This window comes from Hyposmocoma kahamanoa, unplaced genomic scaffold (assembly GCF_003589595.1).
Source record: "Hyposmocoma kahamanoa isolate Upper Pololo Valley unplaced genomic scaffold, ASM358959v1 76, whole genome shotgun sequence".
Classification (NCBI taxonomy): Eukaryota; Metazoa; Arthropoda; class Insecta; order Lepidoptera; family Cosmopterigidae; genus Hyposmocoma; species Hyposmocoma kahamanoa.
In genome coordinates this window covers 5302111-5326741 of record NW_020653900.1, presented here as the reverse complement: position 1 = coordinate 5326741, position 24631 = coordinate 5302111, and the positions used below count along the sequence as shown (strand labels likewise).

Genomic DNA, 24631 nt, shown 5'->3' with positions numbered 1-24631 from the left:
TAAGTTTAGTATTAGACCTCTTAGATATAGTATAATAAGGCATGTATGGTAGACAAATGTAGCAGTACGGCTTGTATGTGTGCAGGCCCGCCACGCGCTGTGTACGGACGCACACATTCGCACAAACTTGCAGAGCACTCGCGTTGCATACCGTGGGTTCGCCACCCTTTCATACTAGATTGGAAGCATTCGCTCGGTGTTTAAAAAATGGTATAGAATAGTAGACATGTTTATTGATGTGTTTATAGTTGTTTGGACGAAAGAACACCGCTGACACTCCATACAACTGTCGAAACTTATTTATCTACTACTACTACATACAGCAAGGCGCTATCTGCACACGCGTGAATGAGTGCGTAAAGTGGCAGGGTTACCTACAGGGTTACAGGGTTACGTGATCAGAGCGGCAACATAGCGAAATTCTAACGCGAATCTGTTGTCTATAATTCTATTATAGAATCCTAATAATCACACATGTTCATTACGCATTTATATCGATATAATATTATATTTTTTATTAATTCACTAACTAGAATAACATTGAAGATTTATTTAAAAATAATTTAAAAGCACTTAAATTGTTATATTTTGGACAGGTACCTTTAAATAAGGTAATCAAAGTATTTGAAATTGTGTGTCCAACTTTATCATTACCTAGTTAATAATTAGGTATATTCACTACGTAATATTTATAGGCAACACAAATTGAAAATTCTAGAACCCTTGTCGAACTCACGAAGTTATGGCGTTTTATTATATTGATATAATAAATATGTATTATATATTACTCTGCACTAAAGAAAACAATAACTGAATGAGTCTCAGACATAAGTTTTTTTACTTACTTCGTTTCATCTTTCAAAAAACGAAAGAAAATCCTCGCTTTATCCCGTTTAGATGATTATAAACAGCCGTACATAGCACAATTCACGACCGTTATAAATAGTAACGTAAAATGATGTTATATATTAACGTACAAATTTTGTAATGAATAAATGAAAACTATATTCAAACATCAAAGCCGTCTTAGCGCGAAATCGGCTTGCCGACAGCCTTGTACTCGTTCAGTCAATGTGACCGTCAATGTGCGGGGCGTGGTGCGGTATCTAAAGCTAGGGAGGGGCGGAGAGTGTCTGTTCTCATTACTTATTTGTTCTCTGACGAAAGTGTCTCAAATTCATTATTGTTCAGCATTTCATTTCATTTCTATTTCATTATCACAGAGTAGAACAGTAGAGCTCCCGTAGAGTAGTAGAGCCTTTGTGAAAGAGTTCATCCAGGGAAGAACTGTCTTATCTATTCCTGCCGCCAAACAGTAATGTAAACATTACTGCATTTCAGTTTTGAAGGGTGAGGGTGCTGGTGAAATTACAGGCACATGTGACTTGTCAACTTATGTCTCAGGTGGCAGTGTGCCTCAAATCTTTGTGATTTAAAACTCTGAGTGGCACTGCAACTGTTATCCACAGGCGTGTCGCTTATTACCAGGCACACAACTTGTTCGTCTCGTCACTTGGTATCATAAAAATAATACTCCCATAATCCAGATACTAATCTGCGATACTGGTATAACAATAGCAATAGAGAAGTACTGCATTTAACAAATGTTATTTTAAAATAGCATAAAATACTATGATGAACACTTTATTTTCTAAATTATGTTTACAACCTCTAGGTACATCTAAAATAATAATGTGACAACCCTACGTTCCGAGCAAAGTGTAGGCATTGACGCGCCAAACAGGCGGAGAGTTGCCTTACTTGTTTTATTATATTCTGAACAATTCTTTCCAAAAACGGAGATATCTGTGTCTAACCGTGAAATATTATTAGCTGTTGGGCTACTCCAGTTATTACATCGAAACAAAACGAACTAAATAAAACGCTACAAAATAATAGTACTTGCAAACGGTGTAGACGCCAAATAGTTAGCGATGTATCAAAGTGTAGGTAACAGATCAGTGTTGCGGAAATATCGACCATTCTCGAGATTAGAGGCCCTTGAGAGCAGAGTCCGGATGTAGTAGTCTTTGGGACGACAGACGAACTACTAAATGGAGTGCGTTACAGTGCTGCGCTCAAGTGTGGCAAGGGAAAATTAACAATGTGGATGTTTCCTTTGCCAAGTGGTTCGTACAGTGCAATGATCTGTGTTGATTTGGATAAACTAGTTCCTTTTTCCTTCTTCTGAATTAGTTCGTGATCGTTGAGCTTTGTTGTTATTGTGACGATCTCGGTAGTCTAGCATAAGAGCCTATTTAAAATGTAAACTTTCTCAAATGGTTAAGATATGGTCGGTAATTAATTTGGAAAATTCTAATTCACTGAATTCAAATTTGAAACATTTATATTCTCTGAAGTCTTTTAAAGATTAAAAGACTACACCACACAACATCTTTCAATGACTTTTCATACTCTTGACATAAAAAAATCACATTGTCATAACACGTCAGAATTGCGTTTATCTATGTATCATATATTATACGCACATGTGAAATTTTATAACTCTCCTGTTTAAGTATAAAAAGTTATCAGCTAATTCAGTGCATAGAATCTTTAAATGTCTATCCTGAAAAGTGGTTACTTTCTTCAAAATTTCTTTGTTCAATACCAGCCGCTCAAAAAGCATTTGGCATAATTGCGACCTTGGAGACGCGGGTTTGTAAATATAAAAGACAATCCCCTATGACATCCACGTAAGACGCAAAATTGTTCCAAATGTAAATGGGATTAATATTAATGCAAAACTTAGTAATTGTAAAACTCACCTGCAATAAATGCTGATCATGACAATGCAAGGCAAGTAAAAAGATATACAGCTCGACACGACAGCATATGTTGGGGTCAGCTCCAATGCACACGTAAAGTGGCGTGGTGGTTTCTGTGTAGCTGCAGTCTCCTCATGAGGACGGTGAAGACCGAGGGATATGGGCAAGAAGCTGATGAGTGCGGCTAGAAGCCAGATCAATGCAATAGTAAAGATTGCCACGCGTCTTGTTACCCAGCGGCCATACCTGGAAAAGAAAAAGTTGTTGAGTTCCACAAACTCTTTATTGTACACATGTTTTATCGTCCAACTGATGAAATTGTGATCAAATGCATGATAACTCCAAACAAACGTGCCAGTGAGGCTTGTACAGGGTCAAGAGCACGTCAAGCTTGACACTTAAGATTTAAATCCAACTCTATGCTGCTTGCGATAAGAACGGTCCAAAATACAGTGTCAAGCTTGACGTGCTCTTCACTGTACGTATGCGCGCCCGCCGCACCGGTTCCGTGTATATACGGACGCATATATTCGCATAACCTCGAGATGCATAGCGCTGGTCGCTCCACGCGCATGTCATTATTACACAAATGTGTGCGTCCGTACACGCCACGCGGCGGAGACGACGGGCGTGCACACATACAAGCCGCATTGCTGTTTCTATGACGTTACCATACTTCTCTTATTATACTATGTGGGTAATTTAACAGACGGCTTGGTTTTCTTTTTTTTTATTATTTAGCAGCGATTTGACCTTTGAGTAAGAGAAAGTAAAAAGGATAACTATTGGACAGGTGGTTAATTAAATGTACGTACTACGACCCGAAAAGTAATAAATATTAAAATTAATCATAATCAAATATTATATAATGTAATACAAAATATGATAATATAGCGTCATATATTATGATTTAAACTTTCTTATTATTCGTTTTTTTTGTGGTACACAAACTGGGAAACCATCGCGTGTAGACATTTGCGCCTATAGAAAATTAAAGTGAAATTTAATAGTGAATATTTTTCCTATCCTTTTTTATTCAAGGATTTAGTTTACTTCAAGTAATTATTTTCTTTTTAATTTTTTCCGTTAGTTATCGGCTATTTTAATCATATTCACACCCATGCCTCAACTCAACTGCCTCCGTGGCCGAACGGTTACCATGATGAACTGCCACGCAGAGGTCCCGAGTTGGCTACGTACGATGGCCTACGTTGATTTCACTCGTGTGCTTGTGGGTGTAATTTGTAGTTGTCTATGTGTGTGTCTAAGTATTGTTGTCTAAGTATGCCTTGTTTTCTGCAGTTTTTGCCAAGCACTCGATGTATCGCCCAAAGTTGAGGTTGGATGATAAGTCCAGACCAAGTAGTACAAGGTGCATCTCGGAAAGTCGGAGTAAGGTGTAGGGGACTCCGTTTTGATGTAAAAAGACACGCCTGTGTTTTAGCCGCATTAAACCGGACCCTGTTTGTATCTCCCCAGTCGGAAGCCGCTTTCAGGCTCTGTTTCAACCGGGTGACCATCGCCTCTCGTTTACATCGAATCTTTTCGCTGTTGTTCGAGCGTCTGGCACATAACTCTCTACTACTGTGCTGTCTTCTGCATACCCAAAGATACCGGACATCAGCAGCAGGTCGTTGATATGCAGCAAGAATAGAGTGGCGGAGAAGACAGATCCCTGAGCTACACTGAGATATTTATACTATGAGGAGCAGACGAGTAACCATCTACAACTCCACGGATTGATCTGTCCTTCAGAAAATCGCCTATCCATGTGCAAAAGCCAACAGGAATTCCGTAAGCTGGAAGCTTGTTTAACAGGCTATCATGCCAAACAGGCTATCATATCAAAGGTCTGTGATACGTCGAGAGGCACGGCAAGCGATTCACCGCGTTTCTCGATAGCCTCGCCCCATAAATGTGTGGCATACGCAAGAAGATCCCCAGTAGATCGACCACGGCGAAATCCATACTGTCGATCACTGAGGAGATCGTTATCTTCGAGGTATCCAAGGAGACGGCTGTTCAATACGCGCTCCATAGTCATAGAGAGTATGGAGGTAATTGCGATAGGTCGATAATTAGATGGGTCGGCATGACTACCTTTGTTAGATAGTGGCTATAGGTTTTCGAGACTTGTCCAGAACTCATAAACAAATTTGATCCAAAGGTCATTGACTTACACGACACTTGCAAACATTTTGAACAATGACCTTAAATGCGCAGAAAGAAACGCGTTTTAAATCTATTTGGTGGTGGGGTGCTGACCTTACTTCCCGTACTGCGTCTACGTCACGCTGACATCCCACATGCATTCTATTCTAGCTGTCACGAAATGCCACGTGATTTGGTATGTAAACAAGAGTTAGTAGTGCAAAAAAGAACCGCTACCTGCATGGTAATCCATCAAGTACAAGTGCGTGTGTATTCTTATGGTATGATGTGAAACGTTTAGTTTACGCGGAGGATACGAGTGTCGAAGTTTCTGCTTTAAAGCTGTGGAATCTAATATTGAAACGAAACTCACGTGTGAATCTTTGCATAGCTGATGGTGGCTCCGGTACGGAGCCAGCCACCAGCTGTGTACTTTTAGCAATATTTTTTTAATAGAGCGTGGTACTTTTATCAATATTTTCATGTAACATAAAGTTGGTAAGTACCAAATGTAAGTTACAAAAGAAGTTTATTCAGTCATTTTTTCTAAAATAATAAATTATAACAATACTAGTACATGACCATAATTAAAAAGATAGTTAAATAAGCGATCGAGAAAGATTAAGTATCGCTCAGTAAAGCGGGTGGCGGGGCCACTGTCCTTGCGTGGTGCATATGAGTTGAGACAATTTTGCAAAACTTTACTAAATACAATTAACCAGAATAGAACAGAATATTTTTTAAATTATTAATTTCTTAAATATAGCGAGAATGCCAAACAACACACTATATAAATGACGTAAACAATTTTTTTCTTCACCTGTAAAATTGTCAAAATTCAGACAGTACCGATTGCCAATTTATAGTTTATATGTCATTTTTATGCATTTTGAGAAACGTTCTTTTAGTTTTTGCTTCACCGCACCTTTAAAAAATGAAGTGAAACATATGATTATCTCAAATAAAGTAGGAAGTTTTGATATGAATGATGTAATTAAACATCAATTTGCTTTCATAGACTTAAATTAAAATAACGGATAATTCACGTATTTAAGACGAATTTTTTGCTCGGTTTAAAACAAGAACACGGAAACAGTTTCCGTCGAGTCAACGCCACGGAATCTCATGATTACGGACGGGCTAGTTCGAAGGGTGTCGTGCAGGAATTAGACTTAAATACGTTAGTTTAATTAACAAGCCTGATTCTCACGGAAGTTGTCTATTTACAAATGTTGCGATTTGAGAAATTATGGACCGAGATTCTCAGGATGAAAGCCCTAATGTGCAACCTAATGAAGTCCCATGTGCTTGTAATTTTACCAGCACCCTTACCCTTCAAAATCGGAACGCAGTAATCTCAAAGTACTCCCTGGCGACAGAAATAGGTACTGCTACTACTAAATTGTAATAAATTCTTATGACCGTATTATGGTCTAATATAATATCATAATAATCTACCATCTGATGCTCTCCTGTGAAGATTAGCTTGCACAACATTACTCAGAAGAATCCTATAATCTTCATAGTTCGTCGTTCCAATCAACTCGAGAGAATAATCTGAACCATTGAACGCATTCAATGCTTCACATAATTCCCTGGCGTACCGTAGAATGCTGACGCTTCTGGCATTCAATGTTGCTCATTACTTTCTATTAAGAAGATGGCGGATTCTGGCTTTGATCAAGATGAATGTAACGAGAAAAATAAGTATTGTAAGAAATTTTTCATTACACAGTCACCGCGTAAGCGTCAAAATAAAATATACGTAAAATAAAATAAAGGTATCGAAAATTCACGGACATAAATTAAATTTTCTAGTAGCAGTAGAGCTCCATATGAAAGGCTCGTCCAGGGAAGTATTTTGAGAAAATGTTGTAAATCTTATATGTTGTGGCCGAAAGTATGCGTTTTTTAATATTATAATCGTGTAAGTTTCCAATATCACCATATCACCAATACATACTTCTTTATAACATCTCCCTTAAAATAACGTAAATTAATTAATCATATCAAACTTACATACTACATCAAAATGAAATGTAGTCATTAAGTGACTGTATTTTTAACCGACTCAAAAGAAGGGACTGGTTTTCAATTTTACTGTATTTTTTGTGTATGTTATGCAATTACTCTGTCATTTCTGAACCGATTTCGATGATTACTTTTTTGTTGATAATTTCAGTACAGAGTGCTGAAAAAACCGACCTCAAAAGTCACTCATCCCCTTGTTTGCCACCCTTAGAAGTGGAATATTTTCGTCTAATTTACCGTTTCCAACAAAAAAAGAATCATCAAAATCGATTCACAAATACAAAAAGGTCTGCAATGCTCTAAGACGCAGAGAGAAATGCGTCGCGATGCTCCGAGCTCAATCTCAAGTATGAAAAAGAGCATGCATAGCAAATGCCGTTATCTAGTAACATACATACAAAAAAGTACAGTCCAATCGAGAACCTCCTCCTTTTTTAAGTCGGTTAAAAAAGGGATACCTCCGTAGTGGTCCCCTACAAATTGGAAGAAAATTTTCTACCTTTAAGGGTGGCAAATCAGAGGATGAATGGAGTTAATTGGATTTCACCCACTTTACGTTAATCGATTCCAATAAAACCTGGCAAATGAATGTAATTTCTCAAAATTTTGAGAAAATGTTGTGCATCTTATATGTTGTGGCCGAAAGTTTGCGTTTTTTAATATCATAATCGTGTGAATTTCCTATATCACCGTATCACCAATACAGTATGTCTTTATAACATCTCCCTTAAAATAACGTTAATTAATTAATCATATCAAACTTATATACTATATCAAAATGAAGCGTACTTATTAAGTGACACAACTAGTGTTACCGGTTCTGTAGGGAATGGCATTTTATATTAAGATATTAATCTTTATTATTTAAGTAGATGAATATTAATCTTAATTTAGATTATACATATTATGTTAATCTGAGCCAAGCAGTAATGTGAGCATTACTACGTTCCGGTTTTGGAGAGTAAGGGTGCTGGTGAAATTACAGGCACATGGGACTTGTCAACTTGAGTCTCACGATGACGACCGCAGTGGCAGTGCTCCTCAGATCTTTACGATTTAAAGCTCTGAGTGGCACTGCAACTGTTACGGGCAGGCGCGTAGCTTACTATCAGGCGCACGACTTTTCGCGCCGTCACTTGATATCATAAAAAAATTTAAGTATTTCAAAAACGTTTTGTGATGTTTTTATTATCATAAATTTATAAAACACATGGTACAGTCGAGGCAGAAGGAAAAGGAAAATATCTGATGAAAATCTGGTACATTTGTGGTGACATCTTTCACGTAGGTTAAATGCGGTCCCAAAAAAAAAACGAATGACGAATGGCGATAATATCGCTCTACCGTACCAGGGAAACGTTTTTCTTTGTCAAATTTGCATGTCATGCGTAATTTATGAGGGAAATTACGAAGCGCCCAAAAAAGAATAATAATGAAAAAATCTCTGTATCGTGTGAAAAAGATTATGTTATTCAAGTGAAATCCACTCCATTGAGAAACATAAATCTTTATAATAGTCAACACGACATTGACTTCATTATTTGTATTGTGTACAAAATATTATATTATTGAAGCCAAATCCACTATCGCCGTCAACCCATTTATACGTCCCGCTGCTGGGTACGGGTGCTGGTTTCATCACGTTTCATCGTTCACCGAAAACTTCATGGTGAATTTTGCGCGTATAGTTATTCCGAGCCCGGATTCAACACACGGTCTCTGGTTTAGAGGCGGTAGGTCAAATCATTAGTCTAAAACGACTCTATTATCAACTGTGCTTATAGATAAAAATGTTTAAATATTCATTGACTTAACATTTACTACATGATTTGTATTGTTTACAAAATATTGTGTTATTGCAGCCAAATCGACTCCTTAGACAGATAAAAATGTTTTATACTGCCCGATTTAACAATTATTGCATGATTTGTAGTCTGTACAAAAGATTGTGTTATTGAACACGAATTTACTCCACAGATGTTTAATGTTGGTCGACAAAACATTTTTGTGTAAATTTAAACATGTGATTGAATAATAAACTCGGTGTGCGTACGTATATGTATGAAATGCATGTATATAACCTAACCTAACCTCAGTACGGAGTAATAGCCGCTCACGCGATGCGCTCATCCTACCGCAAGATGGCGGCTATTTGGTTTCGCAAATTAGAAAAGGATTCAGTTTAAATACAAGTTTTTAAAGATAAGAATTATTATTCTGCTTTGCTAAATTAATACCCTCCATACTACAACAAAAACATCTCAAATAAAATGCATTAATACACCGCAAATCCTGCACTTAAAAAGCACTAATTAAATTTTTGGTGTACTTGGGTAAATATGATAATATTCCGTTTGAGTGGTTCTAATGTTTACCATGAAATTACTCCTTAAAGTATAGTTTATAAACATTTATATTCAGGGTAAACTTAAAAAACGCAACTTACGGTATGTTTTCTATAAATAAACACCGACATCACCAGCCCAAACAATAACACACACGATTGTCGTGACGTATTTTTGAAGTTGTTTATTTTTCTTAAATGACAGGCCCAGGTATTAAAAACTTTATGGTTTGCTAGAGTAGTTACCGAAATAGCAATTAATATTAGTTATTTTACCTGTTATAACTTCGATATCCGATAAATCGGTATTAAATCATCACCGGCACCTCTACGTGTGGTATGCTTCCAGAGACGCATGAATCGCGTGAGCGGCTAAAAAACCGACTTCAAAAGTCATTAATACCCTAGTTTACCACCCTAAGAGGTCGAATGTTTACTTCAAATCTAAATAGGACCACTTCTGAGGTACCCCCAAAGAAAGAATCATCAAAATTGGATCACAAATGGCGGAGTTATCGCGTAACATACACACAAAAAAACACAGTCGAATAGAGAACCTTCTCCTTTTTTAAAGTCGGTTAAAAATGAAATATCATGGTAGTAAAACATCGTGATATTTAATAATCATAATAAACATTTGCCAAAGAAGCTCATATCGCGAAGTCATGAGAGAAACGAGGCCAGTGTCGCGACGTTCTGGGCCCAGATAACTCGTCTGTGATTCACGGCGATAGACGCTGTTTTCATTGTTTTCGTATTAGTACTAGTATAAGCCAAAACTATTTTTTTTTCGAAATTTGCCAGTTTTCCAATTTCTTAAAAATATTTCAAGCCAATAAACAAACATGCCAAGAATACAAACATCACGAGTGTTGTAAACATTGTCATCTAACGTGATTGAATACTGAACACCTATTTGAATAATATACGAACACGAACGAGGTGCAAAGGGTAATAGATTTTCCACTCATACACTTCGCTTCTTTGTTGAGATTTCTGAGGTCGCTTTTGGAAAGATGTGAAGTATTCAACATGCATTACATCCATGTCGCCCTGGTACCTTCCCCCAAGAGACAAACTGTGCTTCGCGGTACATTATTAAAGAAGAGTGTCTGCGCAGATATTTCGATAAAACTTTCATTATATTTCCTAGAGTCGTAGTTTTTGTAAAATCATTACTGTATATATTAATTATATAATTCAATACACAACATCTCATACGTTGCTCTGACCCAAAATTAAAGTAACTAAAGCACTAGTTTTATTTGAATCGGAAACAACGATGGTACCACAAACGTGCGGGTCAATGTAGGAAAAGTTAATTTTCCTACATTGACCCGGCCGGCGATCGAAACAGAGACCTCAGAGGTGGCCACACCATGCAAACCGGTGTACAAGCCACTCCACCACGGAGGTCGTCACATAAAAATAAATGTTATGTTGTCTGTGAAAAATAAAATTTTCAAATTAAAATTCATTCAGTTTTTAAATAGCTGCTACGAAATAACATTGTGTTTGATGAGTAAATCAAGATCAATCTAAATACAATCAAACTTCTTTTGTATGGGGTATGTTTGTAGGCCTATCCTTCTAAACTATTTTGAACTATAATATATTTATTTAAAAAAGGAAATATTCTCGTGGACTTACAACGTAAGCCCAAGCATCCAACAAGACTTAATATAAGAGTAAAGTAGAGTAAACGGGTCGCGAAATTGAAGTGGGAGTGGGCTGACCATGTCATCTGCAAAAAAACTTGTGCAAGGCAGTGGTAGAGTGGAGACTGTGGGCCAAGAAACGCCTAAGAGGAAGACCACAGTACAATATCAAAGGACTGGCAGGAAGAAAGTGGTTAAAAACTGCTAAATACCGGGAAAGATGGCATAAATTGAAGGAGGTCCTATATCTTGGAGGTTGAAAACGGCTGAAAAAAAAAAGATACAAGATACAAAATTGTTCTTAAAAACTAAATAAACAAAAAAAGAAGACAAATACATACCATTTTACAAAAATGACTACAATGTAACACTTATCCTAAAATTTTAAAAGCGACATAAGGTTGTTGAAAGAACACTCATCGGCAAACAGGCTCATATATTATTGTGTATATGGAAATGCCCATATAGTAGTACTAACGTGTTTCCTGTCGGAACCATTGTTATGTTGCAGAATTTTAAGGTTGTAAAGAAAATCCGTGACGTGAAATGAGCACTGTTAACGAAACACAACAATAACGCAATAATTCCAGTCTAAAATTTATGCTACAGGCCCGACGTCCATATAATTGTAAGTCAATGGCTACAGGCAAAGAATCTCAGCTGCGAAATTTTGGCGCTTCCCATTTGTTCTAATCCGCTATTGTTGTACGATATTAAATATATCTGAGGGGCACTGCAACCGCACCCGTCACCCTGAGACATAAGTTGACAAGTCCCTTGTGCCCATAATTTCACCAGCATCCTCACTCTTTCAAACCGGAACACAGTAATGCGCACATTACTGCTTGGCGGCAGAAAGAGGTAAACTGGCAGTATTTCCCTGGACGAACTCCTTTACAATTCACACGCGTTTAGGCATTATTCCTCCTGATGTACGCGCTTGTCAAAAAAGCGCCTATTCACTCTAACCTCGTTTAGCCCCAAATTGTAGAGCATACCATTCCTTTGCCGTACCTACGCAGTAAGAAGAAGCAAAGACATGTTGTGATTTCTGATTTGAAAAAATCGTTAACCGTCATAATTACGCCAATGAATTCCGTCAGAAACTATTTACACTTAAAAAAAAGTAGTCTAAATAAACAAGAAGAGCAACTTGTTTCCATGTAATCTTATCAAGCACAATTATTGCAATAACAATTTAGTTCTTTCGTGGACAGTAATAGCTTTTAAATATTAAAATACGATAGTACTGTATAATAATAATTTATTTCGGATTTTAAATCCATCGTCTTAGTAACAAAATAACTTAAAAATTAGCGTTGGTAACAACTGGGAAAGTACATTTTAATATTTATAAATAAGATTCCCCTGTAGAAAGGCTCGAAGCGCAGCTACCGGTTTAGTGCCGTGTGCAGCTTCACGCAGCGCCCCACTGTCGTAGAGTCCCATCTGATCATCATCAAAAATTGTTATAAATGGATCACAAAAAACAACAAACAACTACGGGCTTTACAGTGCGATTTTCAAGCGCTTTCTGTGTAGTTGCTGTCTCCTGCTTTTCCATAGAGAAGTATCAACATACTGACAACATCCAATGAGTTACATACATAGAACACTTTATATTGAATCATATGCATTACGGCAAGAAAAGTACTCATTTCAGAATTTATTTTTTTGCGAACAAAATTAAATTCATTTCAAAAATATACATCGTAAAGTACTCGAGTTCTATTTAGTTCAGTTGATATAAAAAAATCATTGCGGTATGTATAGTTCCTACTGAATACAGCGGTTTTCTTGTAAAATTTCGAAGTAAGTTTGTTTTTTTCTATCGTGAAAATTTTTATGAATCGTGTTTTCACACCGTATGATATAGTAATAAATTTTACTGTGTATTTTTTTGCAAAGTGATTGATTCAATACTTTCACTGTTATCGGAATCTCGTTGTTATAAATTCAATCATGTGATTGTGTCTATTAAGAATTTGATTAAAGTCCATTTTTTCAGTGTAGGCTTAGAACAGACCCTAAAAACCATTTTTTTTGTAAAAGAAGCAAGGTTCTTATTAAAAACCACGACTGAAATGATTCCATACCAAAATATTTATGTGTCAGTATACACTTTTCCATTGTACTGGCTTTTCATAAGCGCGTAATAAAGAAAATACGGAAAAGTCAGTGACACAACCTTTCTTAGATTATTTTTATTCGTTTTATGAGCTTAGAGAAAATACGATTTTTTCTTCTGGCTGGGCCATAAAAGGCCTTTGAAAGGGACTTATGACGACATAGTTTTGCACCTTTTTTTCAAGTTGTCACGAAAAGGTGCTCATGCTGACTATTATACTACTTACAGATTTTTTTTAAAGAGGAATTTTTTGTTACATTTACTAAAAAATGTTTTGTTGCTATGAATTTTTTTATTATATAATTTATTAGTCTCGTAGCAATTTATTACATTTGTAATTGTATGTATGAAAAAAACTAAAAGTAATTTGAAATTATTTTTGAGATAATTATATGTATGTATGCAAATATAATAAGTGTACTCATTATGTTATATATTAATATAATATATATTAATTTAATTTATATATGTATACATTATAAATTAAGGTTTCTTTTTACGAACTTGTTTAAAATGCTAAATAATACAAACAAAATACTTAAACTAACCTAATAGAAAAAGTACATCCTATTTAATTTATTAACCAGTTTCATTCACACACACACATCGAGTCACATCCACATACAAACAAACGTTAAAATTGTTCTCGCATTCGCCCGCGCACCATCCACAACACATCACACAATCTATTAACACGATCGAACCAGTTACACACACACAAACATGCATAGGCGCAGTCAAACTAACGCTGATGAATTTTAGCAATGTACGGGAAAACGACATAGTTTATGTTACATTGCATTAAAACATGTTTTGTATGATTTTTATATGTAAATAAATAAATAAAAATAAATGATTGTTAACGTTAACAAAGACGATTTTTAAAATTAACTTTTCTCAAATTCTATTGTGTATTAGGTTTCAAAAATGTTGATGTTTTATTATTAGTTGTTCAAATTGCAAGAAAGGAGCCTTCCCAAACGATGTATCATTGATTTTCTGCACATGTGACGCACCTTGGGCAGCAATCGACGAGAATATCGCGCCGACTGATTTTTTTAACCGACTTAAGGAGGAGGTTCTCAATTCGACTGTATGTATGTTACTATAACTCCGGTATTTGTGAACCGATTTTCATGATTCTTTTTTGTTGGAAAGAGGGTACCTACTGCATAGTGGTCCCATTTCATTTTGAGGAAAATCATCCACCTCTAAGGGTGGCTGATCACGCATGAACATTCATTTTTATAAATAGCGCCTAAATTTTACTTAAGAAGCAATTATTTTAATGGTTGATTTTGCTATTCTCCAATTCAAGGCGTTTTCTCTCTTAATATACTTTGAGTAGTGAGTACCGATTTTTATTATCTCCTGTGTCAAGTCGTGTGTAGTGGCGAAGTAGGGGATATTTCAATAAAACTTTGCGAATAGATGTAATTTCACGTACTCAGTACTCTGTACTGAGATTATTATAATATCAACTGACGGGACGAACACGTCGTGTGCCTGGTAGTATAATTACCCGCCTGTTCATAAAAGCTGTAGTGCAACTGAGAGCTTTAAGTCGCAAAGACATAAGGTGACAACTTCCATGTGCCTGTAATTTCTTCAGCACCCTTTACCCTTCAAAACCGGAACGCAGTAAAGCTCACATTACTGTTTGGTGGTAGCTCTTTCACAAGGAGCTATACTGCTACTGAAATATCTTTCACCATGATGGTAAGTGTTATAGTGTCTACTATCGACACGACAAGAAGAAGTATTTTATAGTTTATTTTTAGTTCTTAATAGGAGGCTTATGTAGTTTGAAATGCTGTCCATTTGGGAAAACATCAAAGTAACATAGTGGTATATAAGGAAAAAGAGATATAAGGAGCTTAAGTTAAGTTTGCGGTCGCTGGAACGTACGCCAACACAAATACTCGTAAATATAAAAGTATTGCGTATAATCGAAGTTATCATTTTTACTGTTATATTCCTACTTCTGTAGAGTTATTAAATAACCAAGTTCCTCCGACAACAGGAATATTGGCGTTAAAGGTATACTATCTCCAAAAGCAGCAACTTTTTTTGTTTTTATGATACTTAGTGACGGGGCGACCAAGTTGTGTACCTGGTGGTAAGCATCACGCCTGTCCATACACTTGCAGAGCAGCTCAAAGGGCACTGCCACAGCGTCTGTCACCCTGAGATACAAATTGAAAAGTCTCATGTGCCTGTAATTTCACCAGCACCTTTACCCTTAAAATCCGGAACGCAGTTATACTTACATTACTGCTTGGCGGCTGAAATAGGTAAGGTGGCAGTACCCTGGACGAACTCTTTCACAAATTGCTCAACTGCTACGAATTTACTACATTAAAATACGTATGCATTATTGAAAAAACTTACCTCAAAGGATCCTTAATATGGATGTATCTATCGAGCGAAATAACGCACAGATTGAGGATAGAGGCGGTGGAGCACATCACGTCGCATGCTACCCACGTGTCGCAGAACTGCTCGCCGAACACCCAATACCTGCAGAAAAAGAAAAAAACTGGTTGAATAGCTGTTATATAACTTGTAGCTTTATAAAACTGGTCATCAATTACTTTAATTTTGTATTGTTTTTACATTGTAGCTTCGTTATCAACAGTTTTGTATTCTCTATTGTAAACAAATGTATGATTGTCTGCAAATAAAGGGCGAAGAATTATTTTAAAATTAATATATGTAAAAACATATTGTCATGGATGTCTATTATAAATAATAATAGGTCTAGGTTATAACGTTAGTGGTGTTCAAGTAATATTCATATTTGAATAAAATATTGAGTTCTTGTAGTTGTTTAAGGCGACTTTAAATAAATATATATAAATGTGTTTTGGTCTTTAAGAATTGAAATGCGATGCATGGTTATGAGAAACGGCGTAACTGAAACGTAAAGCTATGAATTTGAATAACTGTTGTTCATTTTTCTTATATGTCGTAAAAATATCAAGAAACTAAATTTTTTGTTAGATATTTTAATTTTAATGTCGTAAACGGATACAACACAGCGTTGTGGGACGAAAATATCTTTAGTAAAATTTTGACAACGATTGATCGATGTAGCCACAATATAATGTTCACGAGAGACATTATTTATCTATTGAATGGTTAAATATTTATCTTGGTGTATAGTAGCATTTATTTACTAATAAATAATATTTGTAAAGCAATCATCTTATACACTAAAAATGGCCTATAAAGATATTTGGCGGAATCAATCATAATTATGATTAAATTCATTACCTACAATGGTTTCAGCAATAATTAAAATTGTTGCTGCAATTATTGTGCTTGATTGGCTTATGTTACAAGGAAACAAGTTACATTATCACCTTTAACAACATCTTGTTTTTAAATTTTTATTTATTTTTTTTGTGAAATTGCTCCACTAGTTTATTAGAATTATTAATACAAAGATCGAACACTCACTTAAATACAACATCTCTAGCCGGGGCTGGTAGCTGTAAAGGCATCGAATTGAGTGACGAAATAATTTCATAGATTTCTCATAGATGGCGCTACCGCTAAAAAGCCGTTGACAATACAAACAAACGACAACAAGCACATAGAAAAACTCGTGAGGTCCGCTGGTTCGTTCCGTGGCTTAGTTGGTATTGCGTCACGGTATCCTAGAAGACGTCGGTTCGAATCCGGTCGGGTATAAGGAATTTTTTCTGAGTGTTCGATCTTTGTATTAATAATTCTAACATCTTGTTTATTTCAATCACATAATTTTTTTGGTATAGCTAGTTAACATTGTTTAGTGTTTGTTATTAAGAGTCGATACTACCTGAGCCCGAATTCAAATTTTTCCCTACTAATATGGTTCACTTTGCTTGGGTCGAGCGGCAGGAGCACTGCTTTATTTAAGAATATTATTTAAATTTTTTTACAAACGACCCTATAGCATTTTGAAAAATGTATATTGTCTATTATACGTGTTCTATCTAGTTCAGTTGATATACAAAAAAATCATTGGTATATGTAAAATACTTGTTGAACAGTGGTTTTCTTGTAAAATTTTGAGGCAAGTTTGTGTTTTTTTTTTTCTATCGTGAAAATTTTTAGGAAGCGTGTTTTCACACCTTATAATAATGAATGTGTACCCTTAATTTTGTTATATATTTTTTTCAAAGTGATTGATTCAATACTTTCGCTGTTATGCGGAATTTACCAAAGTCATTTGAGGTTGTATAGACTCTAAAGGCGAAATGGAATCGATGTGCCGTATGTTTTGAAGCGTGTAAGGTAGACGTGGAGAGGTGCGTCTCAAATTCATTGCACTATATTTTAGAAATAAAGTATATTATCTTACTGTAAAATTAGCTCATAGTCACCTGATTATTATATTACGCAACACGGGAGAAAAAAATCATTGAAATATCTCGAGTAACAATCGTATGAAACTGACTTTGTGTTTTTTATCGAGTAAAGTTTATTAAATCGTGTTTCGCGGCTGGTTTCGTGGATGACTGGTTTTCATTATCAATTAACCTCTTACATGTTAAATTCCCTACCCGCTTTAGGCCATCGTGGCGAGCAATTATTAGAGAACACCCGTACAATGGGACGTTGAATGATTTATTTAGAATAAATACATATTCATGTTACGCATTAATACATTTCAAAACCACCGTTTTCGTTTCAGAATATAATCCTAAATATACAGATCAGAAACTGTACAAAATTTATTATTTTGAAAAAAGAAAGATATTTTCCTGGGAAAATGAAATAATAAATTGATTATACGGAACCTTACGCGACCAAAATGGTTTAGTGTTTCAGTTTGACGATTTTTCACGTCGTTAGTTCTTTGATCTTTTTCTGACATGCAAATCTTTTTGCTTGAAACTATTATTATTATCACTATATTCATTTTATGGAATATCAGATGTTTTTATAACAAGACATGACATTTAGATCGAACAAACACAAAGAAAAATTCATTCGATCCGGCTGGACCCGAACCAGCGACTTTTTCGCCAAACCGGAGCTTTCGCTCTTCCAACTGTGCTAAGGAACGAGTTAGCAGATCTTACGAATTTCTCTATTTGTGCTTGTTGCAGATCGTTGTTCTTTTTTGTTTTATTATTATTTTTCATTAATGGCGGCCACTGTGATCGCATTTAAAATAAAGCGTTTTTAACTCAGAAATTTCACTGGTGGTTTTCGGTGCCAGATTTCACTGAGAGGAGAATCTACAACAATAGACAACACAAACTATTAGAGAAACAAATCGTTAATTTTAATAAATTTACATAGGACGTACACAATGGGATAGTGGGAATTTGGTATTAACAGGACGAGGGATTTTAAAGGGAGGAATATCATACAGAGAGGAGTGACGCAAATACCCTTATCGCCAACTGTGAGTGAATGTAATTATTATTATTATTATTTATTGAGTATTGGCTATAGCGCCATCAGCATAAGCAAGTAACAAATAGTTAAAAAACGCAAAACCCCATAATACTTACTAAAAATTAATTTGTGTAAAAAGAAAAAAAATGGCAGGTTTCTGTACCCGCCATTATTTTTTTCTCGAAGTTAAATGCGAGTCAATGTCATTGAAAACTACTCTATCTGTCCAATCCTTTTTTAAAACAAGTTTTTTTGACTGTAGCGTAGGTTCAGGAAACAGTGTTTTACAGCCTTATCTCTGAGTTTTACGTCGGGTAGAAATATAAAATTGGATATATATCGGTTTTATAAAAATAATGACGAATGAAAAATGCTAAGGATTTATGGGTGTCTGTTTTGATCGTAATATTGTTTGATACAAAGGAAATTATTTGTTTACCTTTTGTCAGTCAGTTTTGGTCAGTTTATTTCTGACATGTTTTCAAAGCGGATATTGCGGTTTTTGAACGGGTTCGAATAATGAATATGGCACTTTGATAAGCCTGTTCACCATGAATAATGGCCGATTTCTTTTAATGAAAACGTCATGATTTATCATTTTTCCGATCAGGAGGTACAACTAATAACCAACCATGTATTGGTCATATTAATAAAGTTTGAATTATTTGTACTACCCGGGCAATTAATGTTATCTTTAGTCTTGATTTAACAAATAGACCACATTAATATGGAAATTACAAATTTAATAATTTGGCCGATGCTCTTGGTTATTACTCATAATGGCCGGTTCGTATTAAAATGCCCGATTAAGCAAATTATCCGTAGCATATATATATAAAAACAATACTTTCGGTTTTGAGAATTGAACTCGCGCCTCATTCACTATCTGCACGGCAATCATCATGACTGATAATTCCAAGTATTCTATAACTAATTTTGCCAAAAGTTGGTCAGAGAAAGAAAGACTTCGTTTTCAGGATATACAAGTGGGATATACGAATAGTTAAGCTTCTATCCGGAATGTTACGTTATTCCGAAGGGAGACTTATTTATGTGTCCAAAACTACATTAGTTCACTAATCCGAGTCTGTAATGGAATTTGTCCTGTTGGATACGGTAGGATTTTTACGCATTCAAAAGGTGTGCGTTATAAAATATTCTAAAAGAAGTAGTAATGTAGATTCTCAGAGGATTTTCCTTCTCAGCGAATGCTGGAATGATTGGTTTACGATTTTACTAAAGGCTAGTCACCGGAGGAGATTCGCGAAAACCTGTTTTGCTAGATCAAATGGTTTAGGTATTTACTATTAAATAATGGTCTCACAAAAAATACACGAGGCACATAAAAATATTATCTAAAGAATATGCTAATTTGTTATGCGATGGGGTGTACTTTATCCGATCATATAAAATCCTGATTTTTACCTTATAATATTACGTGATGGCACATTCAAATCGCGCGTCTGGTTGTAAGCGACACGCGAACTTGGAGCTTTAAATCGCAAAGATCTGAGGTGTACTGCCACTACGCCCGTCACCTTCAGGCATAATATTGATTCTCATGTACCTATAGTTTCACCAGCATCTTTTACCCTTCAAAACGGGAGCGGAGTAATGCTCACAATTAATTACTGCTTGGCGACCGAAATAGGTATGATGGCAGTACGTCCTTGGTCGAACTCTTCACAAGGAGCTGTACTGTTACTAAATGTGTTATTATGTCGATTGCTCCAGGAGAGTACTATCTACCGACCCAAGAGATAGGGTTTTCCGGAGAGCAAGGGCTCGACGGCAAGACCAGGGTACAGCGGGCGTCCGGGCCAAGCCCTCCGCCAGTGATACGCCTTTGCGGCCGTCACTGGCGGACCCGGACTTGGGTATGGACTCGTTGGAGTTTGTGGTTGGCTGCAGAGATGGACAGTTGACGTGGCCGGGGCGTCTGTCGTGTGAGTAGCTAGCGCGTCTTAGTAGCGGTCTAGTTGAGGGCCTGAAGCGAAGAGACGCGCGGAGCACGTGAGTTGTCCTTTAAGTTGGAAGCTATGTCCGGACCTTGCCGCTGGACGCTGCGACTGACATCTCCGGCACTAGCCCGGAGAGCTAGTAGAGGATAATAAGGAACTGGAGAGACGCCGTTTTTCGGCGACGGGAAGTGAGCGTACATTACAGCTCCGCCACCAATGAGGAGATTTGGTAGTGGACCCAGAGTTGACGGCTTAGCGGTGGCAAGCGCTAGTTGTGCAATGCGCAACGGGAAGTGAGCGTGCCTACAGCTCCGGTACCTATCTGAAAAAAAAAAAGGGAGGGTACTAGCCTCTCGAAGAACCGGATGAAGTCAAGTGACAAAGGTCTGTGACAACCCTGTACACTGGCTGATCTGGAGTCAGAACCTGAACTTGTAAGGTTCCTGTGCGCGCACAGGTCATAGTACCCTTCACACATAACGAAGAGGTTGATAGGGAGGGGCACTATAAACAAAACTTAACTAGAATGATATGGCACTGCTCCAGGAGATTAATGTTTTGCGAGTTCGTACGTATGTACGGCTGCCTTTTGTCTGGACGTGCAAGCTCAGTATTGAACTCATCGTGTTTCACATTTTTAATCCATTTCTATCCGCGTGATCCTGAGGATTATTGTGTAATTGATAATTTAATTAAGTATAGCAATACCTGTGCTATTGATCTGTAATAATATTTCGAATTGAAGAAGAATTGATTGGATACACGCCTGTCATCATAGTGTGAGACTTTAATTTAAGATTTCCGCCATTCTGGTCCCTAAGATGATGCGATTCCTGACAACGAGTCGTCAGATATTAAATTTTACTCTACATACTACGAGTATTTGCAAAATATTGTTATTATTATTCAATTTAAAGTTTTTGTTTGACGATTTCTAAATTTTTTTATTTGATGATTTCTTGTAATTCTGTAGCCTAATTGGGTTTATTTTGAAATTCTTTTTTTATAATAATTTACTTTTATTTTTCGAGTTCAATATGTGTAGACGGTAATAACATCTCAATCAACAAGGACCAGAGTAAGCTGATCCCAAACCATAAACAAATAGTAGCATTAACATGACAATATGTAATAACGGTAACTTTTTTTGAGTAACTACGTAAGAATATCGCGTAACTAAAAATATACGTAAGTAATCAGTCAAAGGTAAAATTTTATCAAGGAACAACGTAATGTAATGTACCGTGATTGAATGCGTCATCAAGGTCTTGTTTTAACATTTGTGGCATAAATGACTATATGACTTAATAGTTGTACTTTACTGATTATTATTTTGTTCTTGTGTTATTTAGGTTTTTGTTACGTTTGTAACTCTTTTATTTATGTGTTAAGGTCGTCTCACATTGCCGCCGTGCTGTGCGACGCGACGGTGCAAACAAAATTTTTAAACGAAAACGAAGGCAGCATCGGGCTGCGACTGACGCACTTTATAGAATACAATATAGAACATTATTTTCTACAAAATAAACTATATATTTCTAGTAATAAAAAGTAAAGCCGAGCTGGACCACGCTGCGTAGCTGTCGCGTTTATGCATACATATGTTGAGATGCTAAGTAACTTTTTTATTACCCGTGGCGGCAAAAGCTGCCGACGACAGCTGCGCAGCGCGGCTGTCGTCTGCAGCTTATGCCGCCACGGGTAATAAAAAAATATTACTTAGCATCTCAACAATATGGTATATTTCTTTGAAAGGCAGACGTAAACGGGTTATATAGTGCGAACTTTTAAATACAGTGAATATTTCTTCTCAGTGGAATTTGCTTTACGAATAGATAGATGGTCGTGTTTTACATTTCACACGCAAATAATATAATTATAGTAATACAAATAGGACGATTGGAGTAAAGGGATTCGGGTTCGATTACCGATAGGACAAATTTCAGAAATGAACTTTTCTAACGCGGTTTTGGCAGAGTGAATTTTGTGGCTCTTGATCCCGGGTTCTATTCCTAGTACCAATTTGGTAAATAAAGTTTTCTATATTAGTTTCGACCTGGGTGTTTTTGTGGTGCCCCTAGGAATTCCCTAGTTGAAGACCAGGTGGTTGTCTGACAACAGAACAGACGAACCCGGAACTTTTTCACCCAGTGCCGACAATGCAAACCGTCATTTATGTTCGATCTTTGTATTAATAATTATAACATTATGTCTATTAATTAAAACTCACCCTAACAAATCGTTGACTCCAGCAAAGGTCATGACGGCAGCAGCAACCAGCATGTCAGCGATGGCTAACGATGCGAGGAATAGGTTGCCGATCCTTCGCAATCCGCGATCCGTGTAGATTGCTATGCAGACTAGAATGTTGCCGGCCACACTCAGGAATATCAGTAGGGAGAGGAATATTCCTGCGAACAAAAATGCTAGTGAAAGTATTCACGGGTTATAAAATACAGTACTTCTACTTGTTACAGAAATAGCCACTGACACAACTCCTTTTTTAAAGTGTTATAGATCCATCGATACAATCGATGATTCCGGCAGGGTCACAAAAAGGGTCACAGCGTTTGCGCATTACACTACGTCCGAATATTCGACAAAATTAAAAGACAAGTATCCAGTATGAAGCTTCATTCGCATCACGCGTCTTTTCATTTGGTCAAGTATTGCTTATTTGTCAGTAATTGTTTCGGACGGATGTCGGACGGCGACCGAGTGTAGACCCCCAGTTCCGAATTTATTTTATTTTATTGGACAAGGTACATCAACAGATTACATATCAGAATATACATTAACAAAACTACTCTACATGAATGAATGTAAATCTGCAATACAATTATAGTTATACACGACACGTTAGTAAAAACAGTGGACATTTAATACCTTCATGAAATTATTTATAAAAAAAGAGAATAAAAAATATGGAAAACATAAAGCTTACGTAAAGAAATTAAGGTGGTGGGTTCGAATGTAGGAGTCTTCTGAAACTGCTACAACTACCATTATACAGATCATGATCAGAATAGATATCATTGTAAAATCTCCTGGAAATGACGGTCCGAAATGTCACAGGGATAATTTTATCTCTAGGTGTACAATATTCGCATTTTCTCGGATTCGACTCGGATGCAGTTCGCAAGCACGCTCAATGTAAAGGTAGTTTTTAACCGACTTCAAAAAAGAAGGAGATTCTCAATTCGATTATATTTTTTTGTGTATATGCTACGCGATTACTCCGGCACTGATTTATGCACTGATTTTCATGATTCTTTTTTGGTGGAAAGAAGGTATATTAAAGTAATACTAAGGAGTATTGGTCCCATTTAAATTTGAAGAAAATATCCAAATTATTTTGATTAAGGGATGAATCCAGTTTCGCGCACTTTCCGTTAAGCGATCTGAATAAAAATAGATGTAATTCCAACAAAACAGCCGATAAGCAAATTTTTGCTGTCGGTTTTTTTTAATAAAAAAGTTATAATTATTAGTAATAATAGTAGAGCTCCTCGTGAAAGAGTACGTCCAGAGATGTACTACCACCTTGACTATTTCTGCCGCCAAGCAATAATAAGCATGTAAGGGCGCTGGTGAAATTACGGGCACATGGGACTTGTCAACTTATGTCTCTGTGTGACAACCAATACGAATTTAATATGCAAACTGTACCTACTTAACAATAAATAAAATATCGAAAACAATAGTTACTCGTTGTGCCAGGATGCAAAGTTGTTCAACGAGAATGCTTATATTAAAACCTGAGCAAGCGAAGGATACCAAGACTAAAAATAGAGCGTAGAGCGTAGACGCAAAACAATTTTGCTGCCGAGCCAAACGCACAACTTTTCACCTCACTATAGCGAGGAAAATGGTAGATGAAAGAAAAATATTTGAACTATAACAAAATAATTTAATAAACAAACTTAGTTATTGTGGCCAATGTAATGTCAACAATAATAGGAATAAAATACACCAAAGGATTTATATTACATAAATAATGTACGATAAATCGCGTAGTTGAGCGCGTCGTTATGTTTTTTTTTCATCGAAAGAAGAAGTTAGGTTCATTACAGTCCATCGTCAAATTCGCAGATTTCTAAACAGAAAGAAAGCCTTTCCGAGCTGGTGAGGTAATGTCAGCATTACTATGTTCCGGTTTTGAAAGGTAAGGATGCCGGTAAAATTACAGGCACTTG

General features: G+C 36.3%; 1 protein-coding gene across 1 annotated transcript in view; it reads right to left on the bottom strand.

The window, feature by feature from the left end:
- LOC113232505 (dopamine receptor 1-like) overlaps positions 1-24631 on the bottom strand; it is a 59423-nt gene that overhangs the window by 8274 nt on the left and 26518 nt on the right. Inside the window, exons 3-5 of the mRNA XM_026467256.1 lie at positions 22666-22846; positions 15472-15600; positions 2769-3014 (exon numbers count right to left, since the gene is read on the bottom strand). Coding sequence (XP_026323041.1) covers positions 2769-3014; positions 15472-15600; positions 22666-22846 — 556 coding nt within the window. The remainder of the gene's footprint in view (positions 1-2768; positions 3015-15471; positions 15601-22665; positions 22847-24631) is intronic.